We start from the raw sequence: 21,347 nt of genomic DNA on the forward strand, positions 1-21,347 counted from the left end.
GAAGGCACATCAGTTCAAATCCAACTTCATCTCCTTCTTTTTTTTCATTTAAATATATTGATTTATTAATTTATTAACCTCCGATTGTAAAAAAATTACAATAAATAATAATTCAACAATAGCAGTAAAAAAAAAAGAAAATATCAGAAGTTATTAATGAAATAGCATTTTATGTACTTTTCATTTTAAAAAAACTGTATATCCAATTTAATAGGCATAAAAGGAAGTCATGAGGTGCCTACATCAGATTTTTTAATTTTTATTCAACTGCCCAAAAAGGAGTGAAATTTATTTAGTGTTTGTATATATGTATATTTGTTCCATTGTAGCAGCTCAATAGCTGAACCAATTTAGATGTATGACCCCACATTAGAATCCTTACGTTACCTATAATTATATATATATGTGTGTTTAAATAAATTTAAAAAATTTGTAAAAAAAAGAAGAAATTACACTATATACAAAATTATCATCCGCATGCTCTTCAATTATCTTATATTACAGAGCAATGCTTTTTTTTTTGGCAGTCGTGTTTTTTAATTTTTAATATTTATCTCTTGTTTACTTAGTGGTGCTGCTCTGATCGACATTTTTCTTGATTCATACAGATAAATGTGGGGACAGTTCCTTTTTTATCTATAGAATTTATGATTTTATTTATGGAATCTATGATTTGAGTTACTTATTTTTTTAAACAAAAATTTGGAAAAAATAAAATTTAATGTTCATGAAACTACTACAGTCATCGCTGCTATCAGAAAACATGGTTTTCTTCTGCCTCTCTTTTTATAATAAAAATAATTACCTTATATTTCAATATATGTTCTAACCATAATGATAAATTACAATGAAAGATATTTGAAGCAGATTTTTTTACTGTTTAATAAAAGTAACTCCCTCTATGAATCATGAGACTTTGCCAATGGTGAGGGGCTTGAGTGCTCGGTATACAGAGTAGCTGGACCAAAGGTGCAACGAAATCGGAGAGGTATCTGTTGAGAGTCAAACTAAGGAATGATTCCTTAAAGAGAGCAGCAGCTCTTTCAGTAATTGTTAAAGGCGTAGGTCAGGAGGTCTTAAATGGCTATATCAACATCACTCAGTCTTCTGAGTAATGCGCAGCCAAAAAGCAATGGAAAATTACAGCTGGTTTTTTACCAAGAAAATGTAACTCTCTGCATTTTCATATAACAAAGATTGCGCCTTCCGTGGTAAAATATTCTGGAGGTAAACTAATCCCCCGTTTGGATCTCCAGGTGGGGACTACTAAGGAAGGGGTCACCAAAAAATGTAAAAAAAATACTCTACGAATCAGAGCATGGAATGTTACAAGTCTAAAAAAGGTTGGTAGGTTAGCAAATTTAAAGAGGGGTATGGATAGGTTAAATGTAGATGTAGTAGGAATTTGCGAGGATCAATGGGAACAGGAAAACGACTTTTGGTCAGGTGATTTTCGTAATGAACAAGAAGATAGGGAAGAGAATAGAATATTTCAAAATGCATAGCGACAGAATCATTGTAATAAGGATAAAATCAAAACCTAAGCACAATGATTGTTAATGTCTATATGCTTACAAGTGCTCTTGATGATGAGGTAGAATATGTATAGGAAAAAATTGATAAAGCAATTAAACACATAAAAGGGGATGAAAATTTAATAATAGCTGGAGATTGAAATACAAGCATTGGAAAAGGCAAGGAAGGAAATATAGTGGAATACGGGCTGGGCCAGAGGAATGAAAGAGGGGACCGACTTACAGAGTTTTGCACGAAGTATAATTTAGTAACTGCCAACACCCAGTTTAAAAATCATAATAGAAGAATATAGACATGGAAAAATCCAGGTGATACTGCAAGGTATCAGAAAAGGAAATTCTTAAACCAGTAGAAGCGATTTTAGGCGAAACAAACAAAACTGGTAGAAAACCTTGGATATCAGAGGATATATTGCAGCTGATGATCAATGTAGAAAATATAAGAAAGCTAGTGATGAAAAAAGTAAATGGAAGGAACTATTAACAATTAAGAAATACTATAAACAGGAAGTGCAAACTAGCAAAAGAAGAGTGAATTAAAGAAAAGTGTTCAGAAATGGAAAGAAAAGTGATCAATGGTAAAACAGACAGAGCATACAGGAAAGTTAAGAAAAATGTTGAGGCACATAAATTAAAATCTAATATGTATTAAACAAAGATGGTACACCGATTTATAATATGAAAGGAAAGGTCGATAAGTGGGTGGAATATATTGAAGAGTTATACAGAGAAAATGAATTAGAAACTGGTGTTATAGAGGAAGAAGAGGAAGTCAAAGAGAATGAAAGGAGAGAAACAATACTGAGACCTGAATTTAAGAGAGCATTAAAAAATTTGAATGGCAGAAAGGTTCCTGGCATAGATGGAATACTTGCAGAATTACTGTGCAGTTCAGTAAGGAAGCGATATATAGATAAAGCGATATATAAACTGGTGTGTAATATTTACGAAAAAGGGGAAGTTTCATCAAACATCAAAAAGAGTATTATAATCATGATACCAAAGAAAGCAGGAGCAGATAAATGTGAACAATACAGAACAGTAAGCTTAACTACTCGTGCATCACAAATCTTAAGTAGAATTCGGTACAGAAGAATTGAGAGGAGAGTGGAAGAAGTGTTACAAGAGGACTAATTTTGTTTCAGGAAAAGTATAGGAATAAGGGAAGCAAGTTTAGCATTTGGGTTAATAGTAGAAGGAAGGTTAAAGAAAAACAAGCCAACACACTTGGCATTTATAGACCTGGAAAAGGCATTCGATAACGTAGACTGGAATAAAATGTTCAGAGCAGTTAATGATGTTAAAGAACAATTTAGATCCAAAGTAACAGTGCAAGGTGAAAAGATAAAAATGCTATGATTTTCTGATGATATAGTAATTCTAACTGAGAGTAAAAAAGATTTAGAAGAAACAATGAATTGCATGGATGAAGTCCTACGCAAGAACTACTGCAACAAAATGAAAGTAATGCAATGTACTTGAAATAATGTAAATGAACCACTAAATATAAAAATAGGAGGAGAAAAGATTACAGAGGTAGAGGAATTTTGTTATTTGGGAAATAGAATTAAAGATGGACAAAGCAGGAGCGATATAAAATGTCAAATAGCGCAAGCAAAATGAGCCTTCAGTCAGAAATATAATTAGTTTACATCAAAGATTAATTTAAACGTCAGGAAAACATAATTGAAAGTATATGTTTGGAGCGTAGCTTTATATGGAAGTGAAATTTGGACGATTGGAGTACCTGAAAAGAAAGGTTTAGAAGATTTTGAAACGTGGTGCTATAGAAGAATGTTAAAAATCACATGGGTGGATAAAATGACAAATGAAAAGGCGTTGTAGCAAATTGATGAAAAAGAGCATTTGGAAAGATATAGTTAAAAGAAGAGACAGACTCATAGGCCAGATATTAAGGCATCCTGAAATAGTCACTTTAATATTGGAGGGACAGGTAAAAGGGAAAAATTGTGCAGGCAAGTAACGTTTGGAATATGTAAAACAAATTGTTAGGGATGTAGGATGTAGGGCGTAAACTGAAATGAAATGACTAGGGAATCTTGGAGAGTTGCATCAAACCAGTCAAGTGACTGAAGGCAAAAAAAAAATAAAAAATAAAAGTAATTTATAATTCTCTAATTAAATTTTTTCATATTCATAAAGTAATCTTCCTTCCATATATCTTTAACACAGTGAATGTGCAAATAAATTTTTAAATTAAAATAAAATATATTGTTTGTAAGAAATTATCAATAATATTACTTTTATGAGTTATGAAAATATTTACAAAAATTACATGATTATTTCATAAATCAATAACTGAAACAATTAATTTTAAAAAGTATTTAAAATAAATTTAGATTCAGTTACTGTGAATTCTATACAAAAATAATTTTGTATAGAGAGTAAAAAAAAAATTTTTTTTTTTTTGTCTTCAGTCATTTGACTGGTTTGATGCAGCTCTCCAACATTTCCTATCTAGTGCTAGTCGTTTCATTTCAGTATACCCCCTACATCCTACATCCCTAACAATTTGTTTTACATATTCCAAACGTGGCCTGCTTACACAATTTTTTCCTTCTACCTGTCCTTCCAATATTAAAGCGACTATTCCAGGATGCCTTAGTATGTTGCCTATAAATCTGTCTCTTCTTTTAATTATATTTTTCCAAATGCTTCTTTCTTCATCTATTTGCCGCAATACCTCTTCATTTGTCACTTTATCCACCCATCTGATTTTTAACATTCTCCTATAGCACCACATTTCAAAAGCTTCTAATCTTTTCTTCTCAGATACTCCGATTGTCCAAGTTTCATTTCCATATAAAGCGACACTCCAAACATACACTTTCAAAAATCTTTTCCTGACATTTAAATGTTAGGAAATCTCATTGTAAGAGATAGTGAAAAAAAAGTGGCAAAGTTATATAAAACTATTAATTATGGCTTTAAATATTGATTTTATAGCCTAAAATATTTGTAATTTTCAAGAGAAATATGTCAAATTGCTCTTCATCTATATCCCACAAATAAAACAGATTACATAGCCATTTGAAACAAAAAATCTAATCAGTAATCAATAGAAAATATTATTCACTATCTTATTCTCTACAGCCACATAGAGCTAGAAAATTCCACTGTACGATTTAGAAATAAGTCACTAAATAAATAAATCACTGTACTGTACGATTTAGTTTTAATATATGAAACCACGATATTTGTGTCTTTCATATCAGAGAGTTTGTAATGATGAAACTTTATAATTTAATAATTATGACATGATTTAATATGAAGGTACATTTTACCAGGGATTTTTTTTTTTTAATTTTATTTATAATTTTTTTTCTACCATCACACAATGTATTGGCTGTAGGAATGCATCTGTTAATTTAAAGCAATGGTAGAAAATGGTAGCAATGGTAGATTTGTTCACCTCAATACAAGGTTTCCCTTGAATTATTTCTCTTTTAAAAGTACCATTACTATCATAATGATCTAGACAAACTGACATAAGCTTTAAAATTTACTTCTAAAAACGACATAGCCGTATGAAAGAATAAAAAAAAATCAATAATGATAAATCACTCATTATTAATGCTGTATTCTGGCCTTTTTAAATTTTTTATGAAATATATTCTCTTTTGAAAACTCTTTAGGCTAAGGGCAAAGATGGTTAATTCTGCAATATTTCTGAATAATCATAATATTAATATATAAATTTTTTTTGTAGGCATTACAATTATCTTTTAAATAGTGAAGACTATTAAAAGATAACACACACATTATATTTTAATAGTGAGTTTGGAGAAGTCCAACATCACTTTTATTATGTATAAGATAAAAAAAAAAAAAAAAAATTAACATCAGTAATATTTAATAATATTTATCAACTGCACACAACCGCAGATCCTTGAATTTTTTATAATGTAGTAATAATGTCATGAGAAAAATGCTATTACACAATAGGCCTCTTGTAACTAAAATCTACATTATATATTTACAGAATTAGTGTGTGTATGTTGTAATATATGGATCATGAGTGTTTATAATTATATAGAAAAAGGAAACATCAGACTTAATCAACTAGTGAATCAAACTGTTACTAATTAAAAAGATGAATAATAAGACAGATAGTAAAGAAAACAAAATAATAAATTCTCATTATACAGGAAACAATGATAATATTAGTACACAAAATGACATCACCATGACTAAAACAAAAGTACACATACTGCACATATTTGATGTTAATTACTTACATTAATATTTAACTGCATTTTGTATGTGTTATATACATACATACAATCAATATATCCAAATTTCAAAGCAGTATATCAAAATTTCTTTAAAATTAGCTGAATTATTCACCATACCCTCTAACTATCAGTTATGTATCACAAGGAGAGAAGTCTTCCTTCATAATTCTTGTTTTTCATGGATATCACTAATTTAATTTTAAAAAGCCACAAACCATAGGAATTTACAATGACTTCATGAAACTTATTTTTTATGGTATTAAAGTATAAGTTTCACATATTTCTCAATTATTTAAGTGTAATTAAAGATATATGTTACAAAAATACTATTTACAAAACTTTTTCTATATATTTAATTAAATTTCATTCAATGACATTCATAGTTCAGCAAAAGTGCATTAACATAAAACTGCGAGAATAATAATTCAGATAAAATATTGCTCTAAAAAAAGAAAACAATGACACAATGCTACACTCATGGATGTGTGTGTCTGCGACATCTATTTTGCTTAAATATCCCTGGAATAGTAACTGGCATATGTTGGTCATCTGTGGTACTATTAGATTTTTATGAAAATTGGACAACAGGGTGGAGAATCGCCTCTTCCTAAAACTATCTCAATAAGGTTTATTTTGGTAAAAAATATGCTGGAATTCTTTTACAGATTACTGAAATTAATGTAATTTTTTAACTTCCTTTATTTCTCTTCTATTTTCCAAATTGAGAAAATTAATCAAAAGATTCTAATTTTTTGAAATTCTTAAGTAAAGATATGCATGAAGAATGGCACAATCATTCTTTAAGGTAAAGGGAATGGAGGGAGTAATCTTTAAAAATATTCATTCTGAATATTTTTATAAGGACATTTATTTTAAATTAGAGGAAGGAGTGGTTTGGTCATCTTAAAGTCGAAACAGGTTCAACTTATGAAAATTTCATCAGATGATATTTTTTAAATACTGTTAGTAACAATATTAAAAATATTTGCTTAATATGACTCTCCTTCACTCACCATTTCCCAAATAAAACACAATTGTTCTGGGTTTTAACTTTTTTGAAAGATTAAAAAGAAATACAAGTGTTATTTATGTAACGGTATAGAAATCCCTCTAAAATCCAAAGAATGGGAGATGATAATTAAATTTTTTTTCTTTATTTTTTGTCAAATAACTTCTTTTCCCACACAATCATTTTTATTACTGTTTAAATGCAATATTAAATAACTCCTCCAAAAGGAGATGGGATTAAACATAGCCAGACTTGTTTTACAATTACACTGTCAGTTTTTGTTTTTAAATGTCGATCATACACAAATTAAATTACTCAGAATTTCTCTTGTTATCAATTCTAGTCTACAATCAGAGGTTTTCTTTCCAAATGTTTAAAGTATTTTCAAAGTTGCTTCAAATTTTATTTCCTTCAGAAGAAAATTATGCCTTTGCAAGGTAATCTTAACCTGATAGGTTCACTAAGATCAATCTGATATGTGAACTAACCAAGACACGAAAACAGACCTGCATCACTATCGATCTTAATCTATGCAGTGTAATAATTTTTCTTTACTTTTATGCAAGAAATTCAAGGTTATGTCCTCACCGGTGGAGACTTACACTTAAGACATTTTGGAGTTCTCAAGGTGTAATGCCAGCTCATCTGCAAAAGCAAGGTGATAATATGAGTTCTATAGATATTTTCGGTTAAATTCACATTAAATGCCCAAGTCTAGAGGAGTATTTTTTCGCCACAACAATGCCAGACCTCATACAGCTCAATTAATCCAGGAGAGTCAACGAATAATGTAAGCAAGGTGATTTCTTTAACATTTGCCTTACAATCCTGACTTATCTTGTAGCGACTACACCTATCGACTAAACACTCAATTGAGCACCAAACATTTTGAGATGAAGAAGATATCGAACATATAGCCACGATGACTAAAAACGGGTACTTTAGGCACAGATGAAAAAGAAAACAATGGATAAATGAATCAAAGTTGAATGAGACCAGGTTGAAGAATAAAAAAGTGTAACAAGTATAGTAAATATAACAGTATAGTGCATTTTTAACAGCTGATCTATTTTTACTAAATTCTTCTTATATCACAAATATAAGCATTAGTAATAACTTACAAAATAAAATGAGCCGATTTTCATAAAGGAGTGATATCTTCTCTGTCTTTCACTTGAAGGGTTCTGAGTTTGAATCTCAGCCTGGTTCAGAATATTTTACTGTTATAAATTAAATATTTTACTGTCGCGCAAAAATACTTTCGGTTTTCTGTGGTGAATTATCCATTAACTAAAGAAAAATTAATAAAATTACACAAGATTAATGGAAATAAAATATCAATTACAGCACACTAACAATGAATGAATTATATTCATCGAGTCTAGCTTAAGTTATAAAAGAGCATTATCTAGTTCGCATACCATATAATGTAATAACTGTTATTAATAATAATAAATTAATAATTAAGGCTGTAATGCAGTTTAAAAAAAATAATTATGCCTCTATTTGGTGTAAATTAAAAACTGTTATTAAATTTATTGCTTCCTTTATAGCCAACAAAACAGTTTATTATACTATTGATAACCCTTCTTTCTTCTGTACCCACTCATCTACAATGAATTCTACGACCTTCTGTTGCTAAGCCTCCCCACCGAAATATTATAAACTAATTGTTCTTATTCAATGAAAACAGCCTGAAGATTAATGTAACTTGAATATAAATAAATAAATAAATAAAAAGAAGCACTACATAACTCATCTCCCGAAATAATATGAACGTACTTGTATATAAAAAAACCAATAGAAATGATTACAACGGCTGTATATAAAACAGTAACAATGAATACAGATGCAAAACACATCACTCATAATTCATTCTGAAGGAAGCACACGCTGTGAAAATCAAGAGGAAAATCGTAACAAAAATAGAGTTAATAATGTACAGAGTTCTTCTAAATCAAAAAATCAATTAAAATCATTTCTTAAAATGATTTTAAGAAAAATAAATCATTTTCAAACTACTTGTAATAAATAAATTTAAAAAAAATGAGATAACTACAACAGCATTTTTTTGGAGTGGGGGTGCGATTTTGCAAAATAAAATTTTTTAATAGCTAACATATGTGCCTAAGAAAAATAACACGTTAATTAGGCGAAATCTCGAGATACTTAGGGAAATCTTGCTGTACAGCCTCACCCCTTGTCCTTAAATTTGAAAATTTAATGGCATCAATTCCCCATATATAGAAGTAATCTGACCCAGTTTGGTCAAAATCGGTCCAATAGTTCTGGAGACACCGAATACACACACACACACACACACACACAGAGAGAGAGAGAGAGAGAGAGAGAGAGAGAGAGAGAGAGAGAGAGAGAGAGAGAGAGAGAGAGAGAGAGAGAGACGTACATCCGGAAAATTTCCACCCAGTTTTTTGGGTTCCTTAGGTGTCAAAACGTCAAGATCCGGTGAAAAGCGCATATGCCCAAATTGAACCATATAACAGAGATGTAGTCCTGCATAATCTTTTGACCAATCTATATAAACAAGCGGTATGTTAGCGTCGTATTAATAGGTTACTGAAAGTGATGAATCTTCAAAAAGGTAAAAATTCTAATGTATCATATGATACTTTGATTATACTCGTACTTATACTTTGTATGAGGGAGATAGGTCATCTCTACGGATAATTTGAGTCTACATTTCCATAAGATAACGATAAAGGTGACCAACAAAGTCTATTAAAAAACTGTTCTTTTCTTCTTTCATGAAACACAAAGATACTATCGTATTAAAGCCAGATGCAAACATTCAGCTAAAAATAATAAAAATGCTGAAACGCATTTACTTAATACAACCACTTTAAATGAATCTAACGGAAAATAATCACAGAAAGCAAAAATCACGATTAATTAAAAATTACTGTACAAATTTAATTGAAAATAAATAATATTAATTATAAAATATTACTTTTATAAAAATAAAATTGATAACGACGATTTATTTATAACTTGGTTGCGGTAAATACACGAGCACTTTAACATATGAAATTCGACGGATAATACAAGTCTACAATGCTATCGGTGTTAGAAATATCTGTACGTTTTGGTAATTCGTATAATACCAAGAATAGATTACGAATTGATTCTGGAAGATTGGAGTCGTCTTCAAATTGACCGAGGTACCCTTTAGATAACGTTGTATAAACGAGTGAAGACGGATGGAGAAACAAACATCCGATTCTAGACAGAACTCAACTTCTTGTGTTCACACAAAATCTGTATGTGAAAATAATACAAGTAAACTGAAATAAACGATTTACGGATTGTTACAAACAATATTATGATAAGACGAAAGAAAGTCACTTTATAATAAACATATCAGTGTTCAAATATATATATATATATATACAAAATAAAGAACGAAAATGAGATAAAAGAGAGGGATAAGGAGTAATATGAAAATAAGAAGGATGGATATATTAAGTAATGAATGACAAGAAAATAACAGAGAGAGATAGAACGTGAAGAGGGGAAGAGAAAAGACCCCAAGCATGAATAACAAAAATGAAAACAACAAAAAACCACACACAGGCGGCCAGCTGGCTAAACCTATATCACTAGTTCATCGGTCAGTCCATAACTGAAGCGCGAGCTGTACACAGTGTTTACTGAATAAGGACGAACGTCCTAATGCATTTTTACAGTGAAAAACGTATAAAAAGAAACAATAGTATTTATTTCTTTTTTAAATTATAGTATTTTAAATAATTTATGTTAAAAAGTAATCGACATTCCGAAATGTTGAAAGAACGTAAAAGCGATAATATCAAACACGTTTATTTTAATTTTAAAACGTATAACGATAATTATTATTATTGTTGTCGCGATAAAATAACATTAGTATTTACAATTCTGAGTTTATTAATATCAGGTCAAACAGTTTCATCCGAACCGATACTACCATCAACGGGGGCTGGTGCGACAGGCACGTGGAGTATGCGACCTATTACACATCAGGTATGCGCATATTTAAATAACCTTTTCTTTTAAATAGTTTTTTTACATTTAAGAAGAGCCGCATCGTATAATATCCTTATAAATATTAAGTTCATAATAAACGGTTCATTAAAACAAAAATCTTACGAATGCAGCACAAGGTTTTATTTTTTTTTAAATTCCTAAACCATTTATCATAACCGGCATTGTTCCGCCTTCCTTTTTCAGATTTAAAATTATATCACTTTACAATTGAATTTACTATTTCCTACAGAATATTTAATACGACTTATTTCGCATTTATAAAAGTCTTAAAAGGTTTTGTAAAATATTAAAAACTTAAATAGAACAATACATATATATATATATATATATATATATATACATAATTTATCAAAAATAAATACAATTTACATTTTAAATGACATCAACTGCTCAGGCTGATGAAAGAATAAAAACTGCTAGGAGTAAATTTTATATTATCTAACTTCCATGAGACATGGAAACCATAAAATTTTAAGATACAGTTTACCATCGAACCATATATATTTTTTCTTAAAAATATAATTCCACGGACTTATATTTTGTTCTACTATTAAATGCAAATTTTACACAAAAAATCTAGGACATATACACACTACAATGGACTTCCATGTGGAGAAACATATTTCTTTTTACAAAATAAATCGAGTATTTGAAATACATGAATAACAAAAATAAATTAAATTTTTAACAATCTGAACACAAAAATATGCATTATTTTTGTAGAATGTGCAATTATTATCCGACTGGTTTGAATTTAATTCATAATCAACTATTATAAACAGCACAGATAGCACTAAAGAGAATCCAAGGCCAAATATATATAATTTGGGCCAGTTCCTTTCCCTTCTTAATATGACAAGCCAGAATAAAATTTGTTAGTATTTTATGACTTTAGTTTACAATGCAAATCACATTCAAAGACTGGCACATTCTTAAGGTATGAAATTTTCTTCTTCTAACTATAACTTTCTCTGTTCGTTTAAACTTGTAAAATACCTTTTAAGAGCTCACAATTTTCTTTATTTTACATTATGTGACCAAAATACTGTAATTTGTTACATTTAATAGTATTAATTATTTCTAATTCTCATCATTCTTTATAGTATTTTATTGTCTGTTACTTGTGCTATACATTATATGCAACACAGTCACATTTAAAGTATAACACCTTTTTGTTGTTATTCTGACAGTGGCCATGATTTTAATACTACGAATCATTAATTAACCGGATTTGGAGCAGGAGGAAATTTTTAAAGATAATAGATATGTTTTTTAAAAGATAATAGATATGTTTTTTAAATTTTGTTTAAAGTGTAAAACGGCAGAAAAAAATCTGGAACTTTTCTCTGAGTTACAAAACTAAATTGCCAAAACTAGACGTTTTGCTTTTTTAAATATATCTTATAAGATTTCAATTCCACCCCATCAGATCAAGCTGTGTGAATTAGTACGGTGTACGGTTCATGTAAATAGTATGAATGGACAACCTTTTTTGTACTAGTACAATTATATTTTTCCAAGCGTAAAATAGTAAATGGATTTTTAAAAATATTTACAAATCTGTAGCTTCGATGAACTTATGTTTTCAAAATTCTATTTTTTTTGTAGTATCATTAATAGCGTTCAATAATAGCGATTGAAAAATCCAATAAGAAATGAAAGGGCTTTCGTATGATGCTGAATTAATGGAAACACAGTAAAATTAAAACCGGCCGACTAGAAGATACGAGTAAATTTTATTAAATTAAAATAAAAGAAATTCTGCAGTTACATAAATAATTTATACATAATAGCTTAATGAAATTTAAGAAAACGACGATAATCTGTGATATATCTACTGACAGTTTCAAGTGGTTATTCTCCTTGAAATAACAGGCTACTGTTCTCTGGCATTCATTGCATCCACCCACTCGTGGTATCTCCACCAAATGGTATTTCATAAAACTCTCTTGTACATTTCTTCACAGAATATATCAAATCTAATTCTGTTTTTTTATCTTAGCAACATTCTACTCTTTCTTAAAAAGATATATTACTTACTGTTTCTTTTTTATACAGATAAAATCTGAAATACTTATGATTTTCTTTTTCCAAAATAAACTAAATATTTTAAGATAATGACATTCCAGAATTCTTTTCCTGACTTGTAAATTATCTTAATTTTTCTTTTGGAATGTTTCTTACCGGTATCATTTTATATTTCTTTGCGCCACTGTAATCAGACCACCGATGCAATTCTGTCCAGTATTTAATTAGTTTGGTTTAATCATCATTTTGTACAAGTAAAATGCAGAAAATCATATAAAGGAAGAACTCCTTGGGGATTATTTAAAAATTTTATATTACAAAAGCAAGATTTAATGTAGTTTTTCTATTAAATTAATACGAATAAATAAGATACTAAAAATTGTATTTAAAAAAAAAAAGAATTTTAGTACTAATGAAGAGTTATGCTACATTGCTAACTCTGGTTTTAATAAACTGGAAAACCAGATTATATTTTAAATCCATAATCAGATGGTGATTTCTTCAGTGGCTAAACAATCATCAAAAGACACTAAAGAAAATATATATAAAAGAAAATAAATAACAAAAGATTAATTAACCAACAGACAGTAGAAATAAAAAACTGTTTAACAAGTATTTTTAAATACTGTTATACATTAAGAATCAAAAATGCAAACAAATTTTATTGTTACAGACAATGTAAATATAATGCACAAGTTTAGTTTAAAAGCATCAAAACCAACAAAACCTCCAACCCACGAAACAATGTTATTTTATCACTTTATAAACTTTCATAAATAAATAAATAATAGTACCACCTATTTGTCGATTAATTATCTGTTGTTTTTTTTCCATATATTTAATTATTTTCTCAAATGCACTCTTTCCTCATTGTCTACTGTTGATGACCGTCTACTAATTGAAATAGTCTCTTGTTTTAGTTTTAAGGTAACATTTTCGTAAATAATTATGTTTTCCAAAGCACAGAACAACTGAAGGTAACTCAATTTAAATAATTTACAATTTTTAGTTTTAATTATGGAAGAAGCTAGAGAACCCATGATTTTGGGTTACACAGTGTAAAACAAGAAAATAATGTACTGCTTCTTGGGGAAAACCAGTCTATTGTATTTAATGTCTCCTATCAGTAGTAGAAAAATTATTTAAAGTATCTAAAGAGATGTGTCTCAAATCTGCTGCTAAAGCAGCTTTTTTAAGCCCAAGAAATGATGGTGATTTCACATTTTCTAATAATACTAGATTATATTGGAGAAGGGCTTTCATGTACTCAGGCTAGTTGGGCATACAAAAATTACAATTAATAACATCAAACAAAGACATGATAATATATGAAATCTTATTAATTTATATCTCGGCTGCTATTCACAAAACATTTTTACTGAAAAATAAAATAATATTCATTTGGGAGACACCGATGAATTTTCTCCTTATGAATGTAACTAAAAATGACCGTAGCTTAATAATTAATTATCACATTAAATAAGCAAAAAAAATTACAAAATCTCCTTACACACATTACTGAAAAGTTTATTCAACTCATACCTTGCACATTTCTCCAGTCTCCAATAAAATAGAACAGTTCAGAGAACAATTTTTTTTTTAATCTGGCTTTCAGTTTAACAGAATAAAAAAATTAAAATAATAAATAAACTATCCAAAACAAAAAAAGTAAATATATAAATTAGTAGTCAGTAAAAACTGAAATGTGCACTTTCATTTTTAAAAAGAGATAAAAAAGCAAGTATAAATGATTCACAAGGAGTTTTCAATTAAAAACTAAATCAGTGTTAAATATAAAATGTTCAACATCACCGAGGAATCTTAAAGTAACAAACATGTATAAATGTATTAACACACACAAAAATAAAATAAGAAGAGTGAAAGTCCTAGGTTTGATTCACAGTTTATATCTGGCATCCTTTCATTAAAAAAAAATCCCTATTCACAAATTAATGTATTAAATAAAACTAGGCAAAAATAATTAATAATAAATTGGTATAATAAATAATTTTAATTGGTATTATAAAATTATAAATCTCCAGTCATGACTACTTGTATAATATTATTAATCTGTAGATACTACAACTAATGTAAATATTTATTTAAATATATACACATATCTTACTAGAGTGTAAGATATGCAGACAATTAAAATCTTGACATATTGAATATTTAGAAAAATAATACTTGCATCTGTATTTACTGCTTTACACACATGAACACAAGGAGTACGGGAGACTAGATGGTATATATAAATAAATATTCTATTCGATCGATACATAATAATAATAATTTATTAGATAGGTGATGTTAGGAGTGATTTGCATGGAATTTCTCCGCTACCACCCTATTTGGTCGCCCTAAAGCATAAGACCGAATGTCTGTGCCACAAACAGCTACTGAGCCTAGAATCAGTTTAGCGACCAGTGTCCTAACTAGCTCCTAGAGCTAACCTAACTGCGCGAGCTAACTAAGCATGATGTCATACACCACTTGCTTTGTGTCTGGCCATTAGCCAATTAAAGCTTGGAGCTTTAATTGGCTAATGGCCAGCCATAACTCTTGGGTAGCTTCCCACAGCAGCGAGGTAGGAGTCTTTCCCTTAAATAAACTACTGATGCCGGTTGAACAAAGCAACAGCATCAAGGAACACCCACACGTGAGCCGCATTGACTCGCTGCTTATGAGTGGTCAATTTTTCCCTTGACCTCTAAGTTCCAGGATGGCTTGAGTTCTGGCCCCCCAAGAGCTGGGCAGTCGAACATCATATGTTCGTTCGACTGAACCTCCCCACAGATGTACAGCTCATCAGCTGCCACGTGGAAATCGAAAAAATATTGGTTCGAGTACATGTGGTTGGAGAGAACCTGGGCACCCCTTGACCTTAAAAACGAAGGGAGAGGCATAACCCCCAAGTCCTGTATAAATCTATACAAGGACCTTCCCTCAGTTGTGGAGTGCCATTCTTGCTGCCATGCATCCATCGCGAGGCTGTAAAGCCTCCTCCTCAGGCGGGTGATGGGCAACTGAATGAAATTTAGAACCGGTGCATTGTGATCACCATTCCGCTCCGATGCAAGCCCGACTCGAAACCGCATCATAAATACTTCGACCTCCCTGCCTTTTCGCAACTTCCACATGGCCGCCCAAACTTTCACCACTAAATCGATTGCGAAAACCTTTCCTAATACAGTGATAGCCTGGTAGGAGGTTGGTTTAAAAACACCAGTGCATACTATTAATGCTCTGCACTGGGCACTCCAATTCTGAATAAGTGCTTGATTTCTGTCCAATCTGTGCGCCCAAAAGGACGCAGCATAAGAGGCCATACTTTCGAAGATATCTCGGTACACCATGTAAAAATGACGTCCCGACAGCCCGCAATCATCCTTAGCTTGCATCACAGAGACGGCGCTCGCCGTTACTTGCCTAATGTGGTTGCTGCACGGCAATTCTCATCAAACAAAACACTTAAGTGCTTATAAACTCTAATTCGGCTGATCACACAGCCTTTATACCTAATGTGGGGGTTACGACTGTACGATAATTTGTGTGCACCCTTGAGAAGCATAAACTTCGTCTTGGGCACAGAAATCTTTAAATTTTGAATATCCATCCAACCCTCCGCGGTCGACAAAGCCGCCTGCGCCCGGTCTTCTAGCTGTGGTCGTGAATTACCACTAACGAAAAGGAGACAATCATCGGCGAAAGCCTAGGCCGTGACCCCTTCTGGGAATGCGAGTCCTAGAAATTAGTCAAATACCAGGTTCCACAGCAGGGGACCGAGAACGGAACCCTGCGGGCTTCCCCTGGTGACGGACTTTTCCACAGCCAGGTGCGCAACTCTAAACAGGGCCGTACGGTTAGACAATAGTCACGCACTACGGCCTGCAGGGCTACGGGAACATTGCGGCGTTCCAACTCATAGAGGACAGAACTCAACTCAAGGAAGAGGCAATCCTCGGTGCCAACCCTTTTCGTGAAACCATACTGGCCTCGATTTGGAAAACAGTTCACCTCAATGCTTTCGCAGAGCCTTTCAAGCAACTTGCCGATTACCAGCAAGAGGCTGATGGGTCGATAACTTCCCACTCACTACGATGCTTTCCTGGTTTTAAGAGCACCCTCACCAAAGCCACTTTCCAACAAGTCGCGAAGCTGCTCCAGCTTAGGCACCCCGAGAACAGCCTGCCAAGCGGCTCTCTTATGACAGGCAGCAGATGAAATAATATATCCGGGTCAAGTTGGTCAATCCCTGGTACTTTTTCAGTGCCATTCGAGAAACCACTGGGTCTATGTCAACGGAATCCCCAGCCCGTACACGAGGGAAGGGCATAGCCTCCGCCCTAACGCCGACCCTTCGGAGCAGTTGAAAACAAGAGTATCCAGGAACGCCTGGTAAGTCGCCACAGATGTTAAAGTGTGTTCACGACCACCAAACCCGCATCGAACACTCGACAGCACGTGCAATGGCTTTGGCCGGTAACATGACTTCGCGAGCTGCCAGGGGCTGCGCTGCAACTCGCCCATGGAGTCTTGCCAAAACTTGAGATTGACTTCCTTGATGGCATGAACGTACTCATTACCGGTGCGCCGGTTTATCGGCAAACCTTCTTTCCGCCCCAACTGCCGGACCATCCTGGTTCCCTTGAGGAAGTCCTCAGCAGCCATATCCAATGCTGGATTTTGGCTGTGTATCGCCTTGAGGATTTCGGGCTCCTCTGCCCTCGTTGCCCTTGGCAAATCGTACACCAATATTTGTGGCCTTCATTTGGCCAGCAACTGAGCCTTCAGCCCGTTCTTTTTCAGAACGTCGGCCTCCAGCAGCCGCTTCACCTGATGCTCGTTTGACCTCCAGGACCACTCCATGGTCCCTTGTTTTTGTGACCAGGGAGATCTGGAATCTTTCTCTTCGCGGGTCCAGGACCGTTTTCAGGGTCAGCTCCGTCACCGCAGACGAAGCCCCCGGACCAGGCGTTACTGGGACCACCTAGACGATGGTATATATAGCTAAATATTCTATTCGATCGATACTTAATAATAATTAATTAGATAGGTGACATTAGGAGTGGGTGGATCTGCTACTCCAAAAATAAAATAAGTATTAAAGAACTGCTCCAGAATTTGCCTAAATTCTAAAACCTTTAACAGAACAGCATCACAAAACTACACAATTAGTTATAAAATAAAATTAAAAAAAATAGTTACAGGAGATACCAACTATTTAATACACACAGACTCGAAACAACAGTACATTAAATACATGAAAATACAAAATAAATAAAGTATTTTTAAAATAAACAAAATTTAGAATGTGTATGTTCAATGGACTGCAAAAAATTTTCAGCTTTTTTTCCTATTTAAAAACTCATTGACAAAGTAATATTGTGTCTGGATATGAAAATCTTTTAATTTTAAAGAATAAACAAGTATTGCATTTTTTGAGTGACTCCCCCCCCCCCCCAAAACAAGAGTTGATATTATATTTCAGAAGAAATATACATAAACGTAATAAATATTTAATAATGATTAGCATTTTGTAGTGTACATAAGAAAGCAACAGTGTGGTTAGATATTGTTGTAAATGAAACGATTTGATCGTCCAGTCGAAATTTGTCTTCTAACAAAACACCCAAATATTTTTAATTATGAACTGATAAATTCCATAAAGTATGTACTAGTAGGTCAAATCTGTGTACTTTAGTGCATGGAGTCAAATTTTATTTAAGTTGTTTTTTTTTTAATTTAATAAATTTTATTTTACTTTTTTCTTTTTTTTTAAATGACTTCTTTAACCTAAACTGAAAGAATAATTTTGTTATCCTTAACATACTACAAAACTGTTTCAAATAAATATTATGATATAGCCAGCTATATTATTTAAGAAAATAATGAATAGTTTTAATATTTAAATTGTTTTATGACAGTAACAGTTTCATAATACATTATTGAGTGCAATCAGAATAAAAATTAAAAATTGCTATAGAACATTTTTCATAATTTAATTTCTTGTATAATTCTATCATTTTGGTAGTAAATTAACTCATTTTGGTAGTAATTAAGATACGAGTATTCTTAAAAACATGTTTTTATTATCATTTTTCTCATAAAATTTTACAAAAAAATTACATGATCCATTTAAAAAGAAATGCAATATACAAGATAGTGGATAGACCATCTAGTTACATTCAGTTTAGTAATATAGAGTCACTTTCAGACTTTTCAGATAATACATGAATATAAAACTTGCACGTGCACACGTAATTTACACACAAACACATTCTTATGATGTTACAATGACAAACTGTAATTTATTACGTTAAATGCTTAAAATGAATTAAATAATGTTTCATGAAAACTTATTTTGTGTTTTGTTACAAAATCACAGTTTCATCTTTACATAATATAAATGCTTATAAAATAATAAACATTACTCCAACAAGATAATCTTGAGTCATATCCAATATGGAACATCAAAATTTAAAATGTATTGTTTTAAATCTTTTAATAAATAAATAAATAAATAAATAAATAAATATATATATATATACTTTTTTTTACAACTGTTTAAAAACAAAACAATCTATATACTAACAAACTATGTCACTCAGTCATCTCGGTCAACTGATGCACATATAAATCAGGCATATACCAACATATCAGTATTCCTATAAATGGAAATGCTTTTTGGAAAAAAATCTATCAGAGGAAAAAGTAAAAAGTCAGGACTATCTGCTTGTATTACAGCCCAATACTTAACAGAAAACAAACAACTAGGAAAAAAAATTTCATGAACATAAAAAAAATCATATTTTAAAGATGAGTTTTACTATAAATTCCAAAGTGTTCACAGTTAAAAAAAATTGCAACTACATTTCCTTTCCCATTAATTTTGTACACTGTAATTAACAGTTAATAAATCTCTAATTTTGAAATATAACTGAATCAATTACTAAGTAAAAATATTATCAAAATGAGTCTCACTCAGAATATAATATGTACTGGTCTAGAAAGATATCACTTGGTGGCTAACAACACCTAGTCAAGAAATTTTATATTTTAATAAATGTCCCTTTTGGGACATTTTTACTACCAATGTATATTTACAAAGAAGAGAAAATGAATTTTCATTTCACTAATCATTAATAAATATGTACTTTTTTAAAGCATGCTCCTTGTAAACATAAAAAAGCATAGAATAAATGAAAACATCTAAAGCTAATTTTTAAAAAAATATGCATATTCTACAAAATGAAAACCTCACAGACAAGATAAAATGTTAGTACTGCTATGTTGCTGACATCAAATTCCTCCTACAAAACAGCAACATAGGACAGCATTATAGATTCCTCACTTTCATTGATGAATGACATCCAACTTACACTTTACAACAGAATGTGAATATAGAAAAAAACCTTCCTAAAGCTCATCATAAAATGTTAGACCAAAGCACATTAGTTACAAAAATTACATAATGTACATCAATAAAATAAAAATTCATATACAATTGCCATCATCTTTAGAAAAAAATATACACATTGCAATAAACCCCACGACACAAATTAAATGACCCTAAATATTATGAGGGTCATTTTAATAATTGGATAAATGACTGCAGAAAAATTATTTATTCAATGATAATGGAAATTGAAATATGTTGTTCTTACAAATAACTGCAATAAATTGAGCCTTTATAGTCCCAAAATATCAAAAGCATCATATAACCAGTTGACATATAAGCTTTCTCCCGGTGAGCTAACTCTGATATTTCCTTTCCATACTCCGATATTAAGATTCCACTTCAAAATGATGAATGCAAGTTATATCACAAATTATTATGTAATCTAAAAAACCTATCTTCCACTAAAAACTGTTGTTTATGTTCCAGACAAATGTGAATCTGGATGTCTGTAATTTTGATTAATGTTTTAAAACTGAACACATTTTGCAGTAATTCAGTTAAATTAATTCAGTCTTCGTGAACAAGATCATTAACACAATTTTGGAAAGTATCAGCTGAAACTACCACCAGTCTTCTGCTATAATGAATATTGTTGACACTTGTTATGCCAACTTAAACCATTCAATCCACTTATAAAAATGTTTAATTCCCTTTTCTCCAGATCGTTTTAAAATCTGCAAGTGAATTTTTGCCAATTTTACACCTCCTTCAGAAAATAAAAATCATATCGCAGTATGCCGTTTTTCCATGATATACATTTCAAGCAGAACCGACATTTTTAAATAAACAAAAGAGGTGTCAATAATACAAATTATTTTTGAATAGCGTTTTTTTTTCTGTTAGGGATGCAAGCTTGAACCTCAACAGTTTCAAATTATTCTATTAACCAGTATTTCCATTGCTGCCATTTGTCTCTTTCAATATAGTGAAAATTTTACACAAACTAGATGCATATTCACTCATAGAGATACAAAGAACAAATTAACAACTACACACATCAGAATGAACTTTAAATA

At 31.2% G+C, this 21,347-nt stretch overlaps 2 protein-coding genes across 4 annotated transcripts in view; one reads left to right on the forward strand and one right to left on the reverse strand.

The window, feature by feature from the left end:
- Window positions 1-21,347, reverse strand: part of LOC142331791 (Golgi-associated PDZ and coiled-coil motif-containing protein-like) — a 138,063-nt gene that overhangs the window by 39,906 nt on the left and 76,810 nt on the right. The gene's annotated exons all lie outside the window — the stretch shown is intronic.
- Window positions 10,425-21,347, forward strand: part of LOC142331790 (uncharacterized) — a 46,414-nt gene continuing 35,491 nt past the window's right edge. The window contains exon 1 of the mRNA XM_075377903.1: window positions 10,425-10,817. Within this exon, the coding sequence (XP_075234018.1) occupies window positions 10,572-10,817 (246 nt within the window). The 5' untranslated portion in view covers window positions 10,425-10,571. The remainder of the gene's footprint in view (window positions 10,818-21,347) is intronic.

This window comes from Lycorma delicatula, chromosome 10, assembly GCF_047948215.1.
Source record: "Lycorma delicatula isolate Av1 chromosome 10, ASM4794821v1, whole genome shotgun sequence".
NCBI classification, from domain to species: Eukaryota; Metazoa; Arthropoda; class Insecta; order Hemiptera; family Fulgoridae; genus Lycorma; species Lycorma delicatula.